General features: G+C 36.4%; 1 protein-coding gene across 1 annotated transcript; it reads left to right on the top strand.

Annotated features, from left to right (window-relative positions):
• Window positions 1-681: 681 nt before the first annotated feature.
• On the top strand, window positions 682-7,297 carry ifng1 (interferon gamma 1). The gene is made up of 4 exons (XM_028794115.2): window positions 682-997; window positions 2,904-2,975; window positions 3,089-3,289; window positions 6,437-7,297. The coding sequence occupies exons 1-4, from the start codon at window positions 872-874 to the stop codon at window positions 6,569-6,571; spliced, it is 534 nt and encodes a 177-aa protein (XP_028649948.1). The 5' UTR covers window positions 682-871; the 3' UTR covers window positions 6,572-7,297.
• The last annotated feature ends 18,194 nt before the right edge of the window (window positions 7,298-25,491 follow it).

The following is a 25,491-nucleotide window of genomic DNA, read 5'->3' as shown; positions in this document are numbered from 1 at the left end:
TTTATATAAAACTGAAAAGGTACAATAAATAAACAATGGCAAAAAAAATATTTTTTAAATTCGGACATTCATTCTACTTAATTTTTTTCAAATTGCTTGCATTTTCGACAAATGCAAGCAAGCAAAACACTTCCTTTTTACAGATGTAAAATACCGTGGGTGTTCTTAAAAAAATCCTTGAGAGTTAATGTTTATTGTAAACTGGTTTCTGCGTCTTTGTTCTACAGCACTAGATGCCTGCTTTGGTATATTCATGAATGAACTTTGGTTAACTAAATAATGCTGACTTCACCACAGGTCTGTCCACAAACTGTCATTTTAAATGACTCTCGAGGGCCTGATTACCAAATTTCCAACTTGCATAAGTCATTAACACCTATGATTGCAAAAAAAAAAAAAAAAAAAGACACTCCAAAAATGCGTTGCCCCCCAACCTTATTATGCAACCACTGCTAAGACTTTCCCAAACCACTTTGGGCAGCATCATTATGAAACTCATCGGAGGAATCCATGAGGACCTTCTTTTCTGGGTAGGCTAGCAGCTCTGCTGTAGCATAAGTTGTGCTGGAGTTTTTTTTTGTGATTTAAAGGAAACAATTCGCAGCACTAAACCCACAACGTTAAACCAAAATGTAGCACCTATCTGACACGATCACACTTTAAAATGAGTCGATTGGGCATTTGAGGTGATAAAAATAAACATAAGGGCAACGTATAAATACCCTTGAGAAAGGCACTTCATGGTTCATAAGACTCTAGTTCAAATCAAAGAAGCTATTTAATCTAAAGGATAATTCTTCAGTTTTTTCTCTTGATTAATTAAAAACTTTTACATTTTCATCTCCAAAGAGCAGGCTAAAGGCAAAGACAAATGACTTCACTACAGCTTTGGGTACTTTTTGGTGTTATCAGTCTTTTTAAATTGGGAAGCACTTTCTCTTTGGAGCGAATCTCTCCAAGCGTGAATAATGACATACAGAAACTCAAGAAGTATTATGTAAGTATAGCTGATGATATTTTTGAGGAATTTCTATGATGTTTGTAGCAGAGAAGCCAGGCTTTACTTTCATTATTTTTATAATATTACTAGTGAGCTGTGCCTGTTAAATCAAGTATGTTTTAATAGATAAAAACCAACAAACAAGGGCTGACTCAGTATGGTTAGGTTCAGTGCTAAGAAAGCTGCTGTCATCTGTACTGAGACCTCTGACGCTAAAGAGAACTGCAAAGTCATGACTATATGTGGTATTTGTCTCGCTCAGCTGGTGTCTCACTCTGCTTTTTCTGTTCTTTTTTTAACTTAAGTCTGAAGAGCTCCTATGCTAAAAATTTAAAAGAATGCAGCATAAACTGAACCTTAATATAGAAATTTTAGGTAATATAAACCTGTTGTTCGCTATACAAGGTATGAATATAATGGATGGCTTTGTGTGTTCCCTCTGTAAGCTACAGTATGAAAGAAGCTGACAGTTTTGATGATAACTTTATGTTAGTGCCCCTTGTGAAAGACATTATATAAAGCAGAAAATATCTGTAGAATATTTTGTGATTTCACTCAGTATAGAATGTATTGTACAAAACATAAAATGTGGTGGTTGATTGAAGAATATTGTAGTTTGCCTCAGACTCTGCTGTTTGTATTACCATTGGTTTTGGAACTGCAACACCTGATATGTAAATCTCAATAATTAAGATAGATAGATAGATAGATAGATAGATAGATAGATAGATAGATAGATAGATAGATAGATAGATAGATAGATAGATAGATAGATAGATAGATAGATAGATAGATAGATAGATAGATAGATAGATAGATAGATAGATAGATAGATAGAATTCTTTATTGTCATTATGCATACACATAACACATTTTTTTTGTTGGTAGGACCCGGCAGAATACTTAAAATACACAATACACTATAAATAATAAAATAAACATAATAAGTATAAAAGACAGTAGCAATAAAACATCATCAAGTCCAGAGTTTTCCTGAGGTAGTACTAACTCACTGACTTTTTTTATACCTTGTAATTGAAAGGCATATTGATCAAAACATAAATCAGGATATGCAATGTAACTATATTTTGTGACAATAATGTTAATGTCAAGGACTATGGTGTTTAGCATTGTTACTTCACAGCTGCACAATCTAGTTTCACTTTCTGTATAGCTTGCATGCTCTCTTGTGTCTCACCATGATTATTTTCAGGTACTTACAACTTAACAATGTGCTTCTTGGGTCAATTGGAGACTCTGTTTTCATATAAGGGGTGTGCATGTCAGTTCCCTGCAATAGACTGCCATTCAGTCTAGAGGTCGTTCACATCTGACACCTGATCCTGCTAGAATAGGCTTGGGTTTTAAGCATTCTTATAACTGAATAAATGGGTTTAAAATTGAATAAAGGGAGAGATGAGTCTTCAAAAAGAAGTTCTTAGCAAAGGATGCCAGTATAACATTTCATTCTAATGTTGGGTTGTCAGAATGATAAAGCCTTGTCCTAGAAGGCTTAGGTGCAAGGCAAGAAAAAACCCTGAATGGTGTGCACATGCTTGCATGAGACTAGTTTATTATTGCTAGAAAAACTGGAGGATTTAGGAAAACCTCTCACACTAACACATGGAGAACATGAAACTCCACACAGACAGGAACCATATATAAGATTTAAACTAGGTTTAATTCTGCCTCTGCAACAACAAGCTCTTAATACATGTGTACAGAATTTGTTGTTTTCTTGAATATTTATAGAAAATACTGAATTAGATGTAGGTCATGGTCACTTTAGACTAATGACACTTAACCTAAAAAATAAAACAGCTGTCTCTGTTCCCCTGTCTCAGAGTAAAACAACACTCATCAAAAGGCATATAAATCACATGCCTCACATCCTCTCTTTCAGAAAACTGACGACCCCAGTTTGTTCCAGGATGGTGCACTCTTCCTCAATTACCTCACCCAACCAGAGAACTTGGTATGATGCGTTTATGATGTCTTTTTATTTTTATCTCTACCCCTTCACCACTGTAGAATATATGACGATTAAAAACGATCTTGTTTGTGACAAGGCTGTTTTTTTTCTGACAGGAAAGTGAAGAAAAGGTGCTTTTTAAAGAAACAGTTCGTGTGTATATTGATATCCTGAAGGTGATGATGAACAGCACCACTGGACAGCAGCCAATTCAAGATAGCCTTCAAAATCTTTCAAATGAGTTGGAGAGCTTATTGAAAAGTCTGAATGGGGAAACTCATCTAAAAGAAAACCTTCAAAAGCTCTGGAAAATTGAGGTAATTTTCTCAATTTGACAACACACTGTATGTACAGTATATTTTGCATTTGCTAGTGAACAGAGAGATTAATACAAAAAGTGTAAAGCTTAAATATAAATACCAGGGTTAGAAGATGGTTGGCCAGTGTGCATTCAATAAATTAATACAACTAATGCATGTTAACTCTGCACAGATAAGTAAGACTTAAAAATTCATTCAATGAGAGCTTAAGGGATGAAAGGTTGAATCATCAACCATACCTTGACATTTTGAGAGAAAGCTCATGTGTGAAAGAATAAAAAATGGAAGAAAGATTTAGTTTCAGAAGTTAATGAAGATGAACATAAACACAATAATAAATGAACTGTCTCTATCCACTCCATGCTGCCCAAAATAAATTTTAAATGCCAGTGGGAATATTACAATTTCTTCTAGCTTTAGATGTCTCAAGAGATACTCCTCCCTATCTTCCTGTTATACTCTGGCACCTGAAAATGTGTTCTTATTGCAACTCACCTACTAACTCAAAATTAACTATAAGTGTAAAATCAGTATCTTTATGTATACGGTTCATAGAATTAGTCACTTCGAACCAAAGCAAATTTCTATTTTCTATTAAATAATTTATTTAAATTTTTCATTCTGCTTTTTTGTCATAGCACCAAAGAGTAGCAATATGTTGTGTGGCAGCTGGACATGCAAGTGAAAATTTCACCATACAGTATTTAGGGTCAAGAGTCATATATTCTTAGACAGCATATATTGCTTCTCAATCGCACTGTCTGTAATTACCTCAGCACATTTAATCCAGTTAACACATTGAGCTCAGTTTTTTAATATACTGTCATCAAGAATTAAAATAGGTGAATAAAAGAGGAAGCATATCTGTTACTGGCAAGAAGAACAATTTTTAGGACTTGCTGAATCTCTTTTGATTATCAGTTAAAAAATATATTTAACATAAGTCCTGTACTGAAAATATGAATCCATATTGAATCCATATATGAATTTATCATCTTATTCTAATAATGAAGGTTGAAGCGTACCCTAGAAATACAAAATGCAAGGCACAACTCATACCTGCAAATCTTTAGCATTTAATGTAAAAAGGGAAAATCCAATAAAGAGACAGGGAGAACTTGCCAGCTGGACATTGACAGTTTTTACATCTGGACTGGAACTTAAATTTCTGCAGCAGTAAAGTAGATGTGTTGAACACTGTACCACCATACTACATCATAATACAAATATATGACATGAATAATTTTATAATGACATTATACAGTAAATATATACTTATGGTTGGAAAGGGGGAGGTGTGTGCTATCTGAAGAGTGTTATTTTTACTCAATATTGTAATCTGATTGGTAGTTCAATCAATTAAGCAAAAGTTGTTAATAAAGAAAAATATCACAAAAAGTAAGTTAAAATGAATGGGCAATTTGCCCACTTGAAACCATAGATATTGGCTTAGATATTGAGATGTCAATCAAGTGAATTATACTAATAAATTACTATAGTAATTGCACTATTAATGTCATGCTCATCACATGCAATTGTTAAGAAATAATGTGCAGTGCAATTTCTTCACTGAAGGTGCCAATTTTCATGCTTATAGAATTATACCATAGGAAATGAAAACTTGGATTTTCATGCATGACACTAATCAAGTTAACTGAATTTGGGTATTGCAAACATTAACCACTAGTTAAATTAAATTATGCAGATCCATGACATAAAACCTACATGAAATTTTCTTCAGTGTCCATGCATTTAGAATTCAATGGTCGGATGTGGTAACTCAAAATTAAGCCAATTTGAATGTGCCCTGCAATACAATGCCCATCAGGATTGTTTCCTATTTTATGTCTGCTATTTCCAGAAGAGAATGTAGTTTGGAAGGAATGGGCTTGTAAAAGAAATGAATGAATTTTGTCTTTTCTCCCCTATTTACTTGCATATAATGTACTAATGTCACATTACATTAGAAGTACTGGATACAGAGTGAGATACCTGAGAACTGCCTACAATCTAGACTTTAATATCTGTGAGCGTACATAAAGAACTTGTTGATTTTAAAGAAATCATTGTTTTCTCAGAAACTCAAAAAAAGACAATTATACCTTATAAAATGCAAGTGATGTATGAAATATTTGTGACATACATTTGAATTTTGTTTAATGACTATGAAATGAAACCTTTTGATGACAAAATTATATCATGATATTATTCAAGGTATTAAAATAGCAATCCATAAATCTATTATCAAATTGATTCAGATCAGGACTGCAGGAAGCAATGGCCAATTGGCTGCAACTCTGAACAGGGCACCAGTGTATTGCAGGGCACACTAATGCACACACACTCATTTATTTATATGCTGGTAACGTTTTAAATCGCCACCTAACCAAACATTTTAGGGATGTGAGAGGCAAACCAGTGTACCCTGACAAAAGCCCACTCAGACAAAAGGAGAATGTGCTAACTAAACACAAACTATAACCGAGCTGGGAGTTAAATACAGCTTCTAATAATATGTGGCATCACTGTCCTCTATGCCATTGTGCCAGCTTCACTGCGAACACAGTTTATAACCATACTTCAAATTATATATTTTAAATGTATAAGATTTTATTATGACATTTCATTTTAACAGCTCCAAACAATGCTCTTAATATGTGTTTGGTCTTTTTACTGTTCACCCTGGGGAGCATCTCTGTAGTAAAACTGTAAAGAAATTATTATTATTATTTAAACAAAAACTCTTAATACCTATCCCATCTCTTTAAAAAGATCAGGTCTGTCATTTCTAGTATATCTACCACCAAAATTTACATAGTGCTAAATTCTTGTAAATTTTATAAACAGTCTGAACTTAAATATTTTTTAAACTAAAAAGGAGTGACTTTTGCTTGCTATTTTAAATTTTATTGTCTTCTAAACACTTTGGGGTAGATGAACCAGAATGAAAAAAATTGTAAAAACATCCCAATTTTCATATCATGGTTACCCTGTGTCCTCAATGGATTGGCTGACTATGTTATGTTCTCATTATATAACAGTAAATCAGCATCTGTAAATGTAAAGGCCACTGCTGATTTAGTTGCACTAATGTAATTCTGAAAGCTATATCTGAACTAACATGATCTTGTCTTTTTATTGCAGACACGTGACCATATGGTTCAACGAAAAGCAGTATTTGAACTCCAACAGGTGCTAACTAAGGCTCTGAATCTGCAAGCAAAGCAAAATTTAAAAAAGAGGAGGCGAAGGCAAAACAGATCCGGAATTCAACACTGATATTGATGCTCTTCCTATAGTTCTATATTTATATTTATTTATTTTTTTAACTTATATATGTATTTATTTAACTTAATTTGTAACCTGATTGTACTTGAAATTGAAATTCATCATTGATTACAGGCAGGCAATGTGGTGCAGCTGTTAATGCTTTGGGCTTCTAACCCTGAGGTTGTTGGTTAAAATCCTACCACTGACACCGTATGACCCTGCGCAAGTCACTTCACTTACCGGTGGTTGAATTAGGACTGGGAGATGTAACCTCAAATTAATACCATGATTAAATTAACATTTTACCTCAATTACAATTAATGAACGATTATTTTGCTTTTTTTTTTTTTTTTTTCCCTAATAGTTCACTGATAAGGATTGTCCTGTATTTTGTTCAACTATTAAACCTGGGATTTTTTTTCTAATGAAACAGTGCATATCTTATCTTTGTGATTTTAAAATAATAGAAGAAAACACACAGAGATAAAGTATTTATGGTTCAGCTCTTGTTACGCCTCCACTAATGTCTTCTTTTTTTCCCAGCTATAGGAAAAAACACTGACTATGTTTTTGCACACCCTCCTTACACGTTCCACACGTTGAGCTTTCATTGCATTTTCTGAAGTAAATACATATTAAAAAATGAATTATTATATTATTGATGGTTTCACGTATACCTGAAGATATTACAGACCATATAGCTGAAGCAATATTAATAAAAGAGGAGGAACACCTCTTAATTCTAAACTACTTAAATAATATCAGATTAATAACTTGTAGAGCAATTTTTTATTTCTGCTTTAATGAAGACTCAATGTAGTGTTTTGTTACATTGTAATGTGAAGTTTACATTGTAACATTGTAATATCAAGCACACTGTAGCATTAAGAAAAATGCTATATGAACAGTTTCTTTTTGTTGACACAGTATTTATTTAATGTGCTGAAAAATAACTGTAGTTCAATTGTAAGTAACTAAGTAAAATTTTATTTATATAGAACCTTTTTAAAGCCATGTAATAAAGTGCTTAACAACAACAACAACAGCACAGAAAAGTAAACGAGCATTTAAAAAATAAGGCATATAAAAAGATGCAGACATTATAATTTATGACACACATAAATAAACACAGAAAGAATATAGCAGCTAGTCACTACCCAGATATCCCTATTTAGATTAGTGAGTATTGTAGCGTTATATCTGTTAAGTTGATGTGGGGGTTCAGCCCATGTTCGAAGCATTGCTGCCATGTCCATCCATTGTCCATCCATTGAGCTCTGCAGCTCTGACAACATTAACGGCATTGTCTTTTCTGTGAGGTCCTATGCAGAAAGTATATTCCTCAGGCCTCTGTGCAATCATCTCCGACGTGTGATCAACTGGAATATATGTTGTCTCAAGGCATCTGTTGTGCAGCTTCGTCAATGTAGTGTGAAGTAAAGCTCAAATATGGCTCCATTGTCCTAATTGACCAAAGATCAGATGTGACTGCAAAGTGCTGAACAGATTTCAGTTCAGCAGCTACCTTTTTATGACCTTTTTATGTTTTGTACATGGTGGGCACAACAGGTTGGAAAAATTATTTTCACAATGGTATAGTGTATTTAGGGTTTTAATGAGGTATTAAAACCCACTGTGCTCCACTGTAGCTATGGGAGCCATTTCCTTCACAAAGTAGTAGGAAATGGCATCAGTTTCTTTCTATCTTCTTGAATTCTTTTTGTATTGTGAAACATTTGTAAATGTTTGTGTTATCGACATCTGCATTGTGGTGGATCTTGTTGCTGGGCACTTGCCAGTCTCTCTCTTTTTTGAGCCATATTTGATAACATGATTTTGCTCCAAATGTTGAAACAGAGAAGTAGCATTACCTTTAGTTACTGAAACAGTTTTTCCGCAGTGTTTACCTTTAACTTCTTTTTGTTTGATGTTGTCTACACTGAAACCAAAATGTGTCCAAACAACAGACACTGCATTTTTCTTTGGAAAGAGTCGCTCTGTGTTTGAGTTCTCCTCCATGTTGTTTTCCTGTTGGGGAATGGACAGCACATGAGCACACAGTGGGGAAAGTATTAACAGAATTAAAAAAAAATGAAAGTACTAACAGATTAAAAAATATGAAATAACAAGTTTATGCCGATTAGAGGTTCTGAATGTCAGTTTCAAGTAATTGCCCAGCTCTAGCTCCAACAGGAAAATGAAAAAGAAATCTAACCAATTGTATCTCCAATGTTGTAAGTCACTTTGGATAAAGGTATCAGCCAAATAAATAAATGTAAATCATTTGAATGACCTTTTAAAGTATAGTCTATGACTAAAGTTATAATTATCAACTGCAATAATTATATAGTATATTGATTTTCAATATATATATTTATATTGTAGTGCTTCACGAATAAAGCAATATTCACATATATTTATAAAATGAATGGCTTGTGTTTTTTCAATGTTAACATTTTAGGAAAACATCAAACCTGCAAATGCGTTGGTAAAATATGATATTTTGTATTTTGTGGCTGTTGTTGTGGTTTACATTTTCCTGTTAAAAGAGACTATAAATCATTCAGAACTACAAGAATCTTGACTGAAATGCAGTAGAATCTGGTGAAGCTCCTCTCATGGACAAAATGTGGGGATATTGGTTGTAACCTATATGAACTGAAGAGAGAATTCTAGTTAATTCTTGCTAATTTACAGTTTACGTTTATTCCTTTTTTTTTGTTTTTATTTGTTACTGATGAACCTGTCTACAACTTCCTCTAAGAGGACCCGTTGTCCCCAAGCACTCTTGGTGAAGTTGGCTACATCTCCCAGGCAGCCTTTCTACTTCCTATCCCCTTAAATATAACATTCTGTCTATGGACCATGAATTACTGTTGTTTCCCTATTCCATTCATGTTCTAGCCTGACATAGCCTCATTTTCTCTCTATTTCTTAAGCTTTGGCATCCATTGCCACTGCTGGCCTTCCTGTTGTCCAGCACAATAGAGGAACAAAGTCTATTTCCATCTGGATCATGATCATCCCTCTCTTCGTGCCCTTGACTCCACTCCTTTCCTGGGACTAAAGTGCACATACAGGGTACCCTTCTCCCGGAACTGACATTAACTGCTTTTTATCCCTTATTTAGGCTCTTATACGTGTCCCACTGCCCCATGTCATTTTTTGCTGCTGCAGTTATCTTGTCCATCGAGCCAGTAATAAAGATGAATTTATGTGAAATTAATGCAATTAATGCAAAGTGTGACAAGTGTTAGAAAGATAACCAATAATAAACAGTAAACATTCCCAATATTCTAAGGTATTAAGTTTGTTAGGTAACACTTTCAATAGGCAGGCTAAGAAAGCAAACCTTAAAGCAAAATGCTGGAAGTCAGTCAAAAAATCCATAAAGTCAGAGCATAATACTCTGTGGTGGACGGCCGGCAGCTCATCCTGGCCGTGACGCCCCTGAGAGGAAGAACAGAAGCACTAAATAGTCAAGGACTATTTAAAGGACTGCTGGAAACCCAGCAAGCGAGCCGGAGTCGAGAGGAGTAGGACAGAGCTTTATGGTAGGTGTGGTGGAGAAAGAGAGTAATTAGAATTGTGTTTATTAATTTTGTATTTGTGGTTGCGGTACTTGGGGCACTGTACAAGAAGAAAGAAGAATAAGAAGTAACTTCTTGGTGCTTTTAACCTGTGTTTTTATGTCTGTTCATTGTGGTTAAAGGGGGGCAACAGTGACCCCTAGCGTCCACTTCTTACAACTCCTAAATAAGTCTTATTTTGTAAATTGTTTAAACTGCACTGCAACCCCATTTCATGCAAGTCTGCATGCATGTGTGTTGACCATTAGCATGTAAGATACAGGGTCTAATTTGTAAAGCAACCATATACACAAATATATGTGCACCCTGATGGCATATTTATTTCCAACAATATTTTTGAATCTGTCAATAAGTATTCATACTTTACAGATAATGACAAATTGGTTGTGCATGTCAATTCCATTTGTATTTATGTGAAGTCCTTGTGTGAAACTTTAAGGAGAAAGGTAAGAAGTTTTGTCTATGCATTAATGAAATAAAAGGCATGTCCACACTGAAGAATAAAAATAAAATAACAAGCTGTGGCTCTCACAACATTCTCTATAAAGGCTGATAATCCAAAATGATGTCTTCTCATGCTTTTATCTCCATTATGAAATTACCCTTCAAATCTAGCTTCCTTTTGGAGTTGTTGTCAAACATGGTGCTATTTTTAAGCTAGTCTGATTACTTAAACCATACTATATGTGCATGCTCTTAACAATCCTAAACACAATATACATTAGGTGAATGATATTGTTTGACATAGCATTATAATTATGCTTATTCCTTATGTAACCCAACTAATACTGTTCTCTGTAAAGTCTTCCTTATAACACTTGTGAGAATCTTCAATAAAGAACAAAGCATTCACAAGAACAAAGTGTTGAGGACCGTCCCCGTATATTGTCCTGCGGACAAAGTAGCAAAATAAATGATCAAAATAAACCAAAAGGTAACATTTGATAATGTTTATAATACAAAATGGCGTTTTTATACAGATGTATTATGGGAATAGGAAATGGTTGGCAGGAGGTGACGTGGCAACAGGAGTCGGAAACAACGTCGTTTGATGAAAACCGGAAGTAATGTATTTTTGGAAGCATCGGAAGTGACATCATCTCACGTGATCGGAAGTAACGTCGTGATGGCCATTTTGGAACCCAGAAGTGGTGTTATTTATTTGTCTTCAGTTTTTCTGTGGAGAGAAGAGATTCCGGTAAGTAACACGTGTCAACCCTACATCTCGCGATGTTTCACTCACCTTTAGGCTTTTTGACTGCCTCCTAATCGCACGTGTGTGACACACTCAATTAGGAATGATTTAGCATTCAAAAACAGCAATATTACTGGGGAAATTGCTTTTTAACTCCACTTGACATTTCATACAAAAGCTGATAAATAAAATATTTTTCTACCCAGTATGTTAGCTGATAAAGATTCAATCACTTTTCCCATTACTCTCCATTTTCTTTTTTCATTGGGTTTAGAGGGCAATTTCATGACATGTCCTATTAGTGTGCATAGGTATATTTGCCTTTCTACTAGGTTTAGAGATAATTTATTGTACCATCGGACGGACGGACGGACGGACACACGCACGCACGCACGCTTTATTTGACCCCATGGAGAAGTTATGTTGGAATTTGATAGTGCATCTCACTTTATAAATTTGACTAGGAAATTTTAATACATCTGGCAAAATATCAGTGCCTGTATTGTACACATCACATTCATTAATTAATTCTGCTCTGATTCTCTATTTTCAGGCTCAGGGAACAAAAGTGCAGAATGAAACAATGTGAATAGATTCACACATTTTACATTCAGTTATAAATCAAGTTCAATATCAAGGGCAATTATAGTCATGCATACAGATTTCAGTGAAATGTTTACTTGCATGAATCCATTAAAAGAGAAATCAGTGCTCACTACACACTTATTTACAACTTAAGTCTATTTATACAACAGATATACTGAATGATTTGGTAATATAGAATTAATCCATATTACTAACCGAGAATGGTAAACCGGATGGCATGGACGCAGGTACACGGCGATGGGACCATGAGACGTACTGCGCAGGCGTGTACAGCTCAACTAACGGAAATAGCAAATAAAACAACCGCCATATTGTGAGTGGCACTACTGTGGAGTGAAGTTAGGAATAATGTGCTGCTTGGGATTGTACAAACCGCTGAACGCTTTACACCAAATTCAAACACAATACAGCTCAACGACACACACACAAGCCCACCTGGATAAGATCAATGAACGCAGGCGCCTACAACGCGTGTCTGAAACTGCGGAAGCAAAGCAGGCATGGGTTCAAAACGAATGAGCTCGACTGACGGATATACAAACACGAGCCTGCCTGGATAAACAACGCGCCCATAGCTAACGACTATTGACACAGCCACACAGAAAAGAGGATTCTGCACTGCACCCCAGAGTCAAACGTAAGACACTACGGGGTCCGCAAAGGTCCACAAAGATAGTACGGAACATATAAGAGCACACCGATCAAAAAAAAATCAATCATGTAAAAGCACATAGTACACACAAATCATGTGCTCTCAGCGCATAGAAAGCATATAAGGACAATACGGAGAATAGAGACCCGAAGGCATTGGAGAGAAAAAAAGGCAGATAAGAGATTATGAAAGCAGTGGAATTCGAAAGGCTCAAACAAACGATGGCGCGATACACATGCAGACAAAGGTACAGAATATGAAAGCAGTAAAATTCGAAAGTATTGTAGCGTCTCACCCAGGTTGAGGGCTTTTTGGTTTTAAGTGACTGTTAGGTCCAATTGAGGGAAGGCGGAGTACAGCACGGAGGACTGATAGCGGGGTATTGATTTCATACGGTAAGGGGGGGCGTTGGAGAGGGTGCTAGAAAGTTGTGTTTGGGGTTAGGAAGTCAGCGATTGTTCAGGTAAAACTTTTGTGACACTTTATCATGTCAGTCACTAAAGTATCAAAGAAAAGATAGAAATGATTGCATTACTGCAAACAAAAGGTGATTAATCATCAGAACCATGTGTAATTGAAAAAATACCAGGACAAATTGAGGTCTGAAAAAAAGAGTAGACAACAAGGTCTTTTCGCATTCGCATCATTCAATGGACAAAACATGGATTTACACAATAATGGACCATATGCTATGAGAATCTGTGGTCCCACAATAGTTAAAAGAACAACAAGTTAAATTTTAAAGAGTACACAGTTTGGTCGGGTGTATATTGATGATCTCGGAGAAGCGATGCAAATTTTAACAGGCAAAAAGAAAGGTGATGTATATATTCCGCGAGTAACCTTACACACCAAAGGAGATCGTGATATGCCATTCGTAGTAAAATGTCTACAGTTTACCGTGAGAATAACTTTTGCTATGACAATCAATAAATCACAGGGACAAACAGAAAAACTCGGATTATCTATTACAGAAACAGAAACAATATTCACTCACGGGCACTTATACGTTGCGTTGTCACAATGTGTCTCCAAAAAATATAGTTTTTAATGAAGCTTTAAAGTAAAAGTGAAAATAATGAAATTGAAACAATTCCAAAAAAAAAACCATGTAAAATTGTATATCCAATTAACCAAACACGGGGGTTGGCGAGCGAAGCGAGCAGGGGGTGAAGCCCCCTAGTATTTAAAATAAAGTAGCAAACATAGTGCAACTATTTTCTTGTATTTTTTCATGCACTTCTTTTGCAGGCCAAATGACATATTTTGTCAAAACCACATAATACAATATAACCTTAAAGCTGTATTCTAAGAAAACATCAGCCAGAGGATGCTATGTGCAGCTTGCAGGCAGAGATCATCGGATAACTTGCACTGAGGACAATTTAACAGGGCTTCAAACCCACATCAAAAAGCTCTTATCTGAGCAGCACAGAAAAGAAGGAGTAAAGAGGAAGCCACATATCCCCCAAAAATATACAGAAATAAAAATAGAGATTTTTTCAGCACCTTCTGAATAGAAACACTTCCACATTTTTACTTTTTTAATGCATTCCGGAGTTTTCTTCCCTCATTTTGTCTTTTTTCACAGTTTGAAGTTCTACAGGCTGACTGCACTTTACCAATCAGCACAGCAGCATTACTATGTGTGGCAGAAATGTAATATCTTATTAAAGAAAGGAACATCCTCTAACAGGACAAATCAGTAATCAGGCAGGAGAAAAGCTGTTCATTGTATCTTTAAATTACTCCTCGATAAAATGCCTTAGAGGGAGTATTCTTCAAAAGCAGTCTGTTTCAGCATGGTCAGAATGATCAGAATTGTCAGAGAAACAAAGGATAGAGGTTCATTTTATAAACTACTGAATTTACATACAGTGCCAATCAATGCATAAATTTATTCTGGTCAGTCCGTTGATTTATACCCAAATGACTTATATAAAATAAAAGTTTATTATATTATATTCTGGTTCTTCTTATACCTTTGAGCTGAGCCACCACCCTTGAAATCTATGTGCATATAACAACTGTCCATTCTAGTTTACAGGACATCTGCTGATTTCTTTGTCATCTCTTAGTCATCTTTCAGTACAGTTTGTTGTTCACTTGACCTTTATCTGGTTTCCTGACATTTTATGCTATTTCTTTAAGATGAAAGCTATGTTACCCTAAAATTATTCTTCCACATTGGGCGTGTCTAGGTTTAGAAGACAGGAGTCATATTTTTTCAGCTCTCAAGGAAGAAACCATTGTTACTGTTAACAGATTTCAGCTGTTTGTCTTATATTGAGTAATACACTTACCACACCCTAAAGTTTAACATTCTGTTAGTCATACTGATCATTACATCAGAGTGCATTTCCAACAAATACAAAATAGTTTAGCAAAGAGACATTTGAATTAATTATGCAAGGAGTAGACAAGTTTACAGACACACTAGCAAAGTTAGAAATACAGTATTTAAAGTTCAGAATCCAATGCTTTATGAGTACAGCTTTATTTTGACCTTTGATAGAGAGATAGTGTGAGGGATTGCCGGCCATATATTCCGGCCAACACCTCCAGGCCACCAGGTGGAGCTCTCCCAACAGCATGGAGGTTCCCCGAATTCCAGCAGGGCCTTATGGACATTGTAGTTTGTATGCGCAGTCCTGCTGGATACCATGGGGGCCACTGGGAGCCGCTGTGGGGAGGCTCTCAGACTGCTATGTGCCCTATAACCTGGAAGTCCGTCATGAACACATGACCGGAAGGAACGGCGTGCTTCCAGGGTGAAGAAATGGAGTTGTTATATGACCTAGAAGTGTTCCTAGTCATGTGGACAGAGAGGGCGAAACACTTCCAGGTCAAGGACTATAAAAGGACTATGGGAAATCCCAGACGTTGAGCTGAGCTGGGAGGTAGGGTGGCGAAGTGTCTGGGAGTGGAGGATTGTTATTGATTATTGGATTAGTGTACTTGTATGTGTAGTGTGGAGTGGAGGGTGCTTTGTGCACATAGTTATTATAAAATAAATAATAATTTAATAATTATAATTTTACCCGGTGTTTGGAGTGGTACCTGAGGGTTCAAGGGGTCGATAAAAGCCTCAACTGCTACAATAGATAGATAGATAGATAGATAGATAGATAGATAGATAGATAGATAGATAGATAGATAGATAGATAGATAGATAGATAGATAGATAGATAGATAGATAGATAGATAGATAGATAGATAGATAGATAGATAGATACTTTATTAATCCCAAGGGGAAATTCACATACTCCAGCAGCAGCATACTGATACAAAAAACAATATTAAATTAAAGAGTAATAAAAATGCAGGTAAAAACAGACAATAACTTTGAATAATGTTAACGTTTACCCCCCCAGGTGGAATTGAAGAGTTGCATAGTTTGGGGGATGAACGATCTCCTCAGTCTGTCAGTGGAGCAGGACAGTGACAGCTGTCTGTCGCTGAAGCTGCTCTTCTGTCTGGAGATGACACGGTTTAGTGGATGCAGTGGATTCTCCATGATACATACATGGGACTTTCAGGAAACTCTATTATATACCCCAGGTCTTAACTGACCTGGCATATATATACAGTATATATTGTAGATGCCACATGGGCTGGATGGGCTTCCCGCCCTTCAGAGGTAGCAGACCCGGAAGGAAGGACCGGAAAGGGTGGATGGACAGCCCATTAAAAAGAAAAGATATCACTGGGTTTTTTTTTATTCCCCCAGCATGCTTGATGGCAGCAGCCCTGGTTATCAGTGTCCAGTGGGAAGTCAGCAGGACATGCCAGGAAATGCTGTTCGGCAGGGCAACCCTGATGGGGTCACAGGGTGCCACAAAAGGGTGCTGAAGGGAGACAAGCTCCCTACTGTAATGGACTTCTGTGTGACCCAGAAGTACTTCGATCGGGCAATTGCCCTCGCACCGGGAGTACTCCTGGGTCTGTAATAAAAAGGACGGCACTCCCTTATCTAGGCAAGTCGGACCTGAGAGGTAGATCGGCAACACTTGACTTGGCAGTGGTGAGAAAATTATATTACCTGTGTTTTTGTGCTTATTGTGACATATTTGAGGTGATTTGGTTAATAAATCAACCTTTGATTGAACCCGGGACTGTGCTTGTGTGTTCGTCTTGGGGTTTGGGTCGTTGATGCCTGGGTTTCGATCACAATATTTATACATACATACATACAAAAAAATCAAGATACAAATAACCATAGCTGTTTGTCAAGTCAAGTCAGGTTAGGGAGCATACACTGATACAGTTTGGCAACCACTCCGGCAGACATGTGGTTCAATCTTACCTTCCGGAAATGACCACTATCTGCTGCAGCCAGGTGTTACATGGGCATCCCCTTGGCCTGGTCCAGCCACTTGGGACCTCAACAATGAGGATCCTATGAGCCGAATCACCCTCAGGGAATTGTGCTACATGGCCACAGTGCCATGACACTCCCTCACAAAGCAGGTATTTTGCCTCATTCGGGACTACATGAGCACCTGCTCGTTGAACACAAACTCAAACCAGCTGCACCCAAAGACTCTCCAAAGAGACACGGTACCGAAAGAGTCCAGTCTTCATCTCAGGTCACTGGATAACACCCATGTCTCACAACCATATTGCAAAACAGGAAGCAGCATAGATATCAGGAGCACCAAACACCCTTTCTAGCAACCTCATGACCCCCCATGCTCTCCCAATTGGTCTACTGACTTCATAGGTAGAGTCACCAGAGTCATGAATGTCACTGCCGAAGTGAGTAAACCTTTCGACAATGTCGACATTCTCTCTGCAGACAGACACACTACTGATAGCTGTGCCCAAGAGGTCATTAAAAGCCTGGATATTGGTTTTTATCCAGGACACTTGCAAACCCAGACACTCAGACTCCTCACTCAGTCTCTCAAGGGCCCTGATCAGAGCCCTCATTGACTCCGCAAAGATCACAGCATCATCGGCAGAGTCAATATCACTGAATCTCTCTTCGCCAACAGATGCCACACAGCCACTTGACCCTGCAACCATGCCAAACACTCAGTCCATACAAGCATTTAACAGAGTAGGAGCAAGAACACATCCCTGACGAAACCCAGAATCAACTGGGAAAAAGAGGTTGAAGAGGTTCTCCTTCCACTCTGCAGAGCACTCACAGTACCAGTGTACAGGCCAGTGATGATATCCAGCAAATTTGAGGGGATCCCACGAAGTCTCAGGATGTCCCACAGGGACATCAACTTAAATGATCGCTTAACGAAAATTGACAAAGGCTGTAAAGAAAATCTGCCATTATAACCACCAGCCTAGAGAAGTTCACCCTGGATACTACAGATCCCTGCAGCCTTCCCTACTCTCAGTTAGTTCACCACCTGTGCAGTCTCAGTGAGACTAGGTGGTTCACAGCTAATCATAGCATCAGCCTGAAGAACTGTGGACCCAGAGATGTCCAACGTCCTAGCCAGAGGATCAGCATTAAACAGCTGCTCATAATAGCTAGCCCAGCGGGTCACAACTGCAGTGTCATCCGTAAGGACCGTTCCATCATCAGCCCTAACTCCAACTCTCTGAGGAACAGATTTGGATGTGTGTTGCATATCAAAAATGTTTAATTCTGTCTCTGCAGAACCTACTGTCTAGACACCTTGGTTGATCAAACACAAAAAGAGAAAATGTTTGCTAATACAGGTATTTATCGAATGTCTAGAAGATTGTATAAGTTAACTGTCATCAAAAGGTTTTGTTAAGCACTTGATCCAAAGTTTAAAATACCCAATACTATCAAAGTAAACAGGCTGCTCCTTGAACAATGGACACAGGATGTTACAACACACTTTGTAAAATGTTCAGATCATAACTATCTCTCTCTTTCTCTATAAATGACTGGAGTAAAATAAGCCTCAATATGTATAAGCATATCTGCATGTTTCTGCAGTTCCTTTGTTACATAGGCATAGCATGCATCATTTGCAACCATTTTTTAAGCTAAAAATGAAAACTAAACTGAAATGCTCCTTGCAAAATACAAAACTAATTCAGATAAATCCTCAAAAATAAAAACTAAATTAGAAATGGCAAAAAAACCTCATTAAAGTGCATTGCAACTAAGCTAAAAGAGACATGACAGGCAAAAATTGTAGATAAGTTAAAACTAATAAAAACATTCAACTAAAATAATCTTGGATTAGATTCTGCCCATATCTAAAGACCAGTACTATATATCAGGAACTATCCCAGAATACACACAAAATTCCCACTGGAATATATTTATATATGGTATACTTAAAGCTTTTGACAAAAAAGTAATAGAGTTTATTTTCTTTCTCTCCAAGCAAGCAGTATTTACAATGTTGAATTTCACAAAGCAGGCTTGTAATAAACACAAGCTCAGGATTCACAAAACCTTAGAAAAACATTGCAAGGACCTTTATCTTTTAATAACAAATTGAAATTATTACGCCATTCTTCACAATTGCCATTTTCTGTCAATGAGGGGCAAAAGGAAAACATATACTAATAAAAAATAGGTCATAAATGTGTGTTCTATTAAGTTAAAACATTTAATTAGAAAAAGTTACCAATTCAAATACACAATGGTGCTGTCCTTAAAATATCATTGTATTAGGTGCTCATGTACTATGTAGAGCTTTTGATTAAAAGAAAAGCTCAGTCATTTTTGATGTTATGACAATATTTGTATGTACCATACTGTATAATAATAAAGATCAACGCATAGTATATTAAAAAGAATCAATTGCACATCTCAATTAACAGCTTCATTATTCATAGCTATTTCATTATTCTTAAAAAAACTGTCCACCATTGCTTTCTTTTTATTAGTGAGATAATATAAAAACACATGTTTTATAATAGAGGATCACCCAGTAAAATAGACACACGCATTATAAAATTTGGCAAGTATGGTCTGATGCTCATAATTGTTGATTTTCATCCTGATGTCTGCAGTTAGATTCAATGAATAAACAGCTTGTTTCTGAGACACCTTACAAAACTCTGATTCATGCTGCTGTATTGGCATTATATGCTGTGGTGCCAGTGTCAGTATATACTGTTATGTGTCCTGAATGACCCTATCGGTGCCTTGATAACCTTAAAATGCTTTGACCTGACTGCACTAGCTTGTAGCCATTATAAATGTGGCATCTTCATAATAATGGGAAAAGATGACACAGACTTGCCGATGTGCCAATAACGTTCACGTCTTCAATGTGTACAACATGGAAATGCTTGTCTTTTACCCAGAGACAAAGCCTTGGATCTTAAAACATCCCACCTATCCCTCCAATGTTTTTGAATCAGGGTTACAGAAGGCCAGAACCTACACTGGCAGCATCAGGTTAAAAGAACCATGAGTGTAAGGTATGGCCAAAAATTTATATCATAGTATAATTGATTGTTCTGACAGTTTTGGTACATACAGTATGGTATAATGTACTGCACCTGCATATACCTTTCTGGCTGAAACCAATTTAGGCACTTAAGTGGACCCATTTTCATAAGTACCTTATTCTGTTGTGGCGTTCACTCAGTTTTCATATAGACCATTTGCACCAGATGAGTAATCCTTAAATATCTTTATTGCACAAAATAATAAAAAAAAAAGAACTGAACAGGAAATAAACAAACCCATGTGTCACATAAACCCTTTAAAATACAGAATCTTTGAAAATATGTGCATGTAAAGTTGTATGAACAATACATGAAAAATTGATTAAGGTTAATTATAAATAACTATTTAAAGCACTCCTAAGGGTTTGTTTGGATCCCCATTAAACAAAAAAATAAGCATACCTAAATGGGCTTGCACATTATCTTTTTAAATCCAACTTTTTTATTAATAGGCAGAAAAATTACATAAAGACAGACCACAGGAAATTTACATATGCTGTTCAATGATACCTTACAAAGAATGAAAACTGCTTCATCAGACATCATAAAACAAAGCTTACAGTTAAGACCATTAATGAAAACCTAGGTACTTATTATTAACCGTGTAAGCACTGCTGAACCCATTACTGGTGTGCCAGGATAATGTGCCTCCTTTGATGGGGCACTGGTGGCAGGAATGCAGAGGTACTCTCTGACCAGCTTTCCAACACATTTTATGATGTCTTCTTCCCTCAAAGGGGTCTGGGACATTGTCTACTTTGAGGATGTGCATGTAGCTTCTTAGTCCCACTTGATCAGTCTCTTCAGAGATGCTGTGATCAAACTGGGCACTGCTCTGATTTTGGAAAAAGCGGCAAAATGCCTCTTTTTTAACCATGGTTATATCAGTTTCTGAGGTAGAGGACATGGTGGCTGCCATGTCTGCCTGTTGCTCAGTAAGCAGTGATTGGATCTTTTCTAGCTTTGATGTCATTCACCTTTTTATTCTTGATTCAGGTCGATTAAAATATGGAATCAAGTAGAAAAGTGACTGTAGTTAAAGGCCCTCTATGACACGGTTGGTGCATTTTACATTCAGGTATGTCAAAATGGTTTCCTCTTGTCTTTGGTCAACTGTGTCTTGTCCTCCCATTTGAAAAATAGTTTGGTTAAAAAAGATGGAGTACTGATTAGAGGTATGAGATCCCTGACATGGCCTCAGTGAATTGTTGCATGGGATTCTAGATCTTACTTACTGCCTCTAACATATCCATAACTTGCCAGCAATCCATCTTCCAAACCACTGATTTTTCAAAATATATGGAAACTTGTTCTTACCACTCAATAAAAAAACAGTTAATTCACAAAAGTATGGTATTATTTTTAAAGATATTGCTTTTCACTGGTATCTTTGTGCATATTTGTCTAGTGACAGCTAATAAGAGAATCTCTATCCTAGGTAGCTGAAATATAATACAATCTGAATAGACTAGATATAGGGGAACACTAATTGTTTATCTTTTAATAGCAAAAAATACTCTTTCACGTGTGCCAATTTTTGTATTAATTACCAGAAAAGAGCAAACCGGTGAAGTTATTGGTCTAATATTGAGCTGACTCAGAATCCTAAGAATCAATGTAGCGTTTTGAGGCTGCACACAAAGGACCCCCTGCATGCAAAAATTGCAGAGGCAATATTAGAGTAGAATATATGCTGCCATATATTTTGTCAAATTCTTGGAATTTACGTTCTTCCACAGTCATTTCACTGTGTGACTTTTTCAAAGCTCCTGCATAAAAGAGAATTTTTCCCTAATAAAAGAAAGAAAAAACATGACTGTTCTCTAAATGGAAATTGATTTCTCATTAACATAGCAATCATAGTAGATTCTCACAAATATTATTTGCTTAAAAGGCACTCATGTGACATGTGACTTACAGACACCATACTCAATTTCAAACCACTGTACTGAATGTGAGATAATAAACTGTATAGAGATAACAGAGATAATATACTCTAATAGCAACATGCTACTATGCAAGATGTCCCTGGAGTTTTGTATACAGGGCATCCCGCTAGGACACCCTGATACTTATTTGTTATCATATTGCATATCTGATTATTTCTGATAATGGCTTGCTATTCAACTATTTCCCCTGGAAATATGAAATGGAAATGAACCATTTTTCATGAATATACATTTAGTAAAATCTGTATTTGTGGATTACATTCTAATAATTAAAAAGAAAATGTGAATACAATTACAAATACATTACTCTACCGAAAAAATAAGTGAGCTAAGTTAATTTGAATGAATCACACGCAACCAACACTATATGTTTTTGAGGCTTTATGTACAGCCTCCACATTGGATTGACACTGCCCCATTCAGATGCTGATAAAGCAACAAGAGTTTTACTTTTCTTTTTTTTCTACAAGGAGTTGATGACAATTCTGATAATCCTACTGTATATATTACTTCACCACCAATTATTATACTAACCACAATACATTTAAGGATAATAAAGTTTGGTAATGCATAATCTGAAATTACTTTCTACCTTTCCACTTGGCTAGCAGATGTTAAATTGCACTTGTAATGGGACAACTAGTTAAAATGACCACTCATTTTTATAAGCCTAAGATTCCTATAGCGCATGCCAAGTCCACTTCAGCAGATGAAAAAGAAATAAAACAAACAATAAAAGTACTGATTATTTGGAAAATGATATAATGCTCAGAAAACAAAATACCAGATTTAATTTTTGAACCAATTCACTGGTAAATTAAATATAATTTTTTATAATATGATATCATAGAGCCCTTGGACTGATTAGCAAACTCATCCAGTGTTGTTTCTTGCCTTCTGTCCAGTGCTTCTGGGATAACGTTCTGCCCCTGTGATCTTCAATTGGATTAAACAGGTCTGAGAATGGTGGGCTGGATGATTTATTAAGGGTGTATTCTCATGATGGCTTAAAAAAAATACTGATATGCCCATATGATGTCTGTCTTGATTATTTAATGATAATGTTCACATGCCTTTAATCATTCCAAAAAATAGGTAAGCGTCAAAGTCAAAATTCTTCCGTCAATGAGCTCATAATGTTTACTGTTAATAACTGACTAGGAGTGGCATTTACTTAAGCAATGACACAACTTACTTTTCTTAAAGCAATTATCTGTTGCAAAAGGTTTCAGAAGGAAAGTCAAAACTGCCAAAAATAATTTGCAAATGACATATCAGAAAAAACATCAGACATATCAATGCCAGCATCCATAAATGCAAATGTAATAATCCCATTGAACAGAAATTAAATGCTGAATATGGCAGAATACCATACAACTCCAATACAGTACTCAATAATGCCAGTGCAAAACTTTATTTAGAAGACCAAAGGGGAATTGAAGAACACAGCTGAACAAATCCAACTTATGCCACAGCAAAGTGGCTGTGGTGACAGAGGTCTTCAGATAATCCTGAGGTAACTGTAGCCCACTGACCACAACATCTCAGGGTGTTACTTTGATTGAAAGCTCAGCCCCAGCAAACAAGGAGCACAAAGGGTTAGGGACTGAAGATAAATTAAAAATGCAAAGCAAAATTAAAGCAAAGCATAAGCAATAGTGAAAAACAACAAAACAAAAAAAAATATATAAAAAATTAAAGGAGGGTAAGAGGCACTACAGCAATTAAAATATTTTCATACTAAGCACACTAGAACAGGAAAGTTAGTATATCCTGCTTTTTTTACTTTATATTTAAAGTTTATGTGCTAATTTACCCATAAATGACTGTCTTTAAACTTCCAGCAAATAAAGTAATAAGGTGATCTCATAAATCATTACATTTGTAGTCAAGTTAATGTATAAAATAACTAGAAGAACAAAAAAAATGATGAAAACCATCTCAATTTACAAATTGCTTGCAAAATAAGACTGAATTAACATAATATTACATAGCTCACATAACATAACTTTCACAACTGACTTATTCCAATGCAGTGTCACAGGGAGCTAAAATTGACTAATTGAATTTACTGAGTTGCTACTCTGAATCATGTTTCGCCTAAGCTAAAGCACAATAGTGGCTGGTTCTATGTATTGAAGCTTTAAAATAGTTAACCACAATGTAGTCTATTTTCTGTTTATATAGGCAACACTACCAACCAAATATTTCTCCCAATGGGAACCCATACCAATTAAAAACATACCATACATTAACATTTGCAAACTTGCTATATCCAATTCAGAGCTGATACAGAGCCAGAGTCTATCCTGTGTCACGTGCGTGTGCATACAGCTTAAGGGCTCTGGAGAGTGTAACTCCCCAACCCTCCAGAGGATGGCACTGTGTTCTAATGCTTTTTATCTTTCTCCCTCTGCAGACTGGATGATTGACAGCTGTGACATCTCTGTTGTCACTTCTAGTGTCAATCCGCCTGGACCCACCTCTATGTGCTGGAAGGACTTAAGATCAGAAATTTTTTCATCTTGAACCAGTTCATTCGGAAACTCATGTCTGGAAAGATGTTTTCACAATTGTTGTGTGTTTTCTGCTTTCAAGTTATATGGGGTCACCACAGTTGTGCCCTAACTCTTTATTGTAGTCTGTCTGTTCTCTTACATCTGGAAGCACTGGGTGTAAGGTAGCAAACAGCCCTGGACAGGGAACCAGTTCATCACAGGACTCACTCATGCTGGGTCAATTTGGAATTGCCTGTCAAACCAATTAGTGTATGTTTGCAGATATAGAAGGAAAACTAATGTAGACATGGGAAGAACATTCAGATTTCCCACAGATAATAACAAGGCATGGGACTTAAACCCAATACACTAGACTGATGAGGCAGCAGTACTAGCCCCTGTGCTACCATTATAATTATTAGACCAGGGGTGGGCAATGTCGGTCCTGAAGAGCTGCAGTGGCTACAGGTTTTCACTCCAACCCAATTGCTTAATTAGAAACCAATCCTTGTCAATCTCAGACCTTGTTTAATTTTATGGCTTGTTGCTCTGCAATGTAAGGTCTTATATTGTAGGATATCCTACAAATGACTTGAAGCCTAAACAGGATAATCTTCAGTCTGTCACATTTTCTATCAAGTATTTTATTAAATCAAACAGTGTATGATAAACACTGGAGAGCTGTTGGCTGCTTTGTCATTTACATCTTATTATTAATAAGGAGCCATTAAAACACTGAATGCAGCTATTTAAGATTGAAATAAGCAATTAAGGGTGGAGAACCTTAATAAGTGAGACCACTAAAATGAAGCATCAAAATGTCACCTGAGCAATAAGTGCTTCATCAGCAATAAATGACTTATCATTTAGAAACTGGGTTGGAACAAAAACATGCAGCCACTGTGGCGCTTCAGGACCAACATTGCCCACCCATGTATCAGACAATTCTAAATTTCTCTGTGTGCATAGGTGTTCCCTGCAATAGATTAGCATTATACCTGGAAATTATTTGTTCTTCATGCTCAATAATCA

The sequence above is a fragment of the Erpetoichthys calabaricus genome, chromosome 1, assembly GCF_900747795.2.
Source record: "Erpetoichthys calabaricus chromosome 1, fErpCal1.3, whole genome shotgun sequence".
Lineage (NCBI taxonomy): Eukaryota > Metazoa > Chordata > Cladistia > Polypteriformes > Polypteridae > Erpetoichthys > Erpetoichthys calabaricus.
The sequence above is the reverse complement of the archived record's forward strand: the minus strand, read 5'-3'. Positions and strand labels throughout refer to the sequence as shown.

Excerpts from the sequence above, each read along its gene's own strand:
- ifng1 (XM_028794115.2), top strand. The coding sequence starts at position 872 with ATGACTTCACTACAGCTTTGGGTACTTTTTGGTGTTATCAGTCTTTTT. Across the intron at positions 998-2,903 it reads AGAAACTCAAGAAGTATTAT|AAAACTGACGACCCCAGTTT; the intron begins GTAAGTATAGCT and ends CCTCTCTTTCAG. Across the intron at positions 3,290-6,436 it reads AAAAGCTCTGGAAAATTGAG|ACACGTGACCATATGGTTCA; the intron begins GTAATTTTCTCA and ends TTTTTATTGCAG.